Below are 1,877 nucleotides of genomic sequence, written 5' to 3'. Positions count from 1 at the left end.
CCCACAGAGGGTGTCGTGGGCTTGGCACGTGCCCACAGAGGGTGTCGTGGGCTCAGCACGTGCCCACAGAGGGTGTCGTGGGCTTGGCACGTGCCCACAGAGGGTGTCGTGGGCTCAGTACCCACAGAGGGTGTCGTGGGCTCAGTACCCACAGAGGGTGTCGTGGGCTTGGCGCGTGCCTACAGAGGGTATCGTGGGCTTACCACGTACCCACAGAGGGTGTCGTGGGCTCGGTACGTGCCCACAGAGGGTAGTGCTAGATGCAGTTGGTGGTGGGCTGGGATGCCCTGCACATGCCCACCGAGGACCACGGCTCCCCTTTAGAGCACTGCTGGGGGGCTCATCCAGGGGCGGAGGAAGGGCAGGCTTCGTGAAGATGGGCACCGGGGATCCCCCGGCACCCCCAGACCGCACACGGACCCCAGCCGCCTCCTCCCTCCCCAGAACTCCTCCCAGGCCTCACACGGGCCCCGGCTTGTCTCCGGCCTCCCAGGCCACCTCCCCGGCTACACGCAGACCCTGGCCTGCCTGCCCCCTCCCCAGGCCACCGCTATCTTCATGATTTCTCTGCTCCCCCGCCACCCCATTCCAGGAGCCTTCTGTCTATTGACAGTCCAGGTCTCTAAAGCTGCTGACCAAAAGTTCACTGTGGGGCTGCTCCCAAAACGACACTCCACACCCTGAAGGAACTGGAAATGCCACCAGGAAATGACAGATGGGGGCAGATAGTGAGAAACGCCTGCCTTAGACAGCACCCTTCGGACATTGTTGACTCCTCGCTCTGTCGGTGTTGGCTACCAAGGAGCCTGTGTGCAGCAACGGCTGGACGCAAAGCCAGGGCAGAGTCTGTGCTGTGTCTCCAATGCAGTCACGACTCCTGTGTTCTTTCCTCATGGGTGGAGGAGGACCCTCAGTTGCTGGCGTAATCTGTAAATATGCAATAGGGTCCATGCAGAGTCAATGGCACCAAAGAAACTAAATGAACCCCCGTGTCCCTCGAGGGGAAATGTTAGAACCTAGCTAACCATGCAGCCGTTGCTGTGTCAGCGAAGCGCAGACGCACCTTCTTCTGAGGGAGACCGGGAGCTGGTGCACATGCCCTTCAACTTCCTTTTCCTGCTCGTTTTTAGCCAACAACTCCGGTGTGAACAAACGCCAGATAACAGACCTCGTCGACCAGAGCATACAGATCAACGCCCACTGCTTTGTGGTGACAGCAGACAACCGCTACATCCTGATCTGTGGGTTCTGGGACAAGAGCTTCCGAGTTTACTCCACAGAGACAGGTAAGCTGACCACAAAAGACACGTTCTCTGGAAGTGACTGTGCCCACTGCCGTGCAGTCCATTCTGACCCACAGCGCCCCTAGAGGACAGAGTGGAACTGCCCCCAGGGTCTCCCAGGCTGTCAGTCTTCACAGAAGCAGAGCCCAAACCACACCCACTGCCGTGGAGTCCATTCTGACCCACAGCGCCCCTAGAGGACAGAGTGGAACTGCACCACTGAGTTTCCAAGGCTGTCAGTCTTTATGGGAGCAAAGCCCAAACCACACCCACTGCCCTGGAGTCCATTCTGACCCACAGCACCCCTAGAGGACAGAGTGGAACTGCACCACAGGGTCTTCAAGGCTGTCAGTCTTCACAGAAGCAAAGCCCAAACCACACCCAGTGCCTGGAGTCCATTCTGACCCACAGCGCCCCTAGAGGGACAGAGTGGAACTGCCCACAGGGTCTCCAAGGCTGTCAGTCTTCACAGAAGCAAAGCCCAAACCACACCCACTGCCATGGAGTCTATTCTGACCCACAGTGCCCCTAGAGGACAGAGTGGAACTGCCCACAGGGTCTCCAAGGCTGTCAGTCTTCACAGAAGCAAAGCCC

At 58.9% G+C, this 1,877-nt stretch overlaps 1 protein-coding gene across 1 annotated transcript in view; it reads left to right on the top strand.

Moving 5' to 3' along the window:
* NBEA (neurobeachin) overlaps positions 1-1,877 on the top strand; it is a gene marked incomplete at its 5' end in the record, with an annotated part of 985,874 nt that overhangs the window by 957,407 nt on the left and 26,590 nt on the right. Inside the window, one exon of the mRNA XM_042782600.1 lies at positions 1,131-1,286. Coding sequence (XP_042638534.1) covers positions 1,131-1,286 — 156 coding nt within the window. The remainder of the gene's footprint in view (positions 1-1,130; positions 1,287-1,877) is intronic.

The sequence above is a fragment of the Orycteropus afer genome, unplaced genomic scaffold, assembly GCF_000298275.1.
Source record: "Orycteropus afer afer isolate SDZICR_OR568_19922 unplaced genomic scaffold, OryAfe1.0 scaffold00384, whole genome shotgun sequence".
NCBI lineage: Eukaryota > Metazoa > Chordata > Mammalia > Tubulidentata > Orycteropodidae > Orycteropus > Orycteropus afer.
Note: the sequence above shows the minus strand (reverse complement) of the source record. Positions and strands in the feature narration are given on the sequence as shown.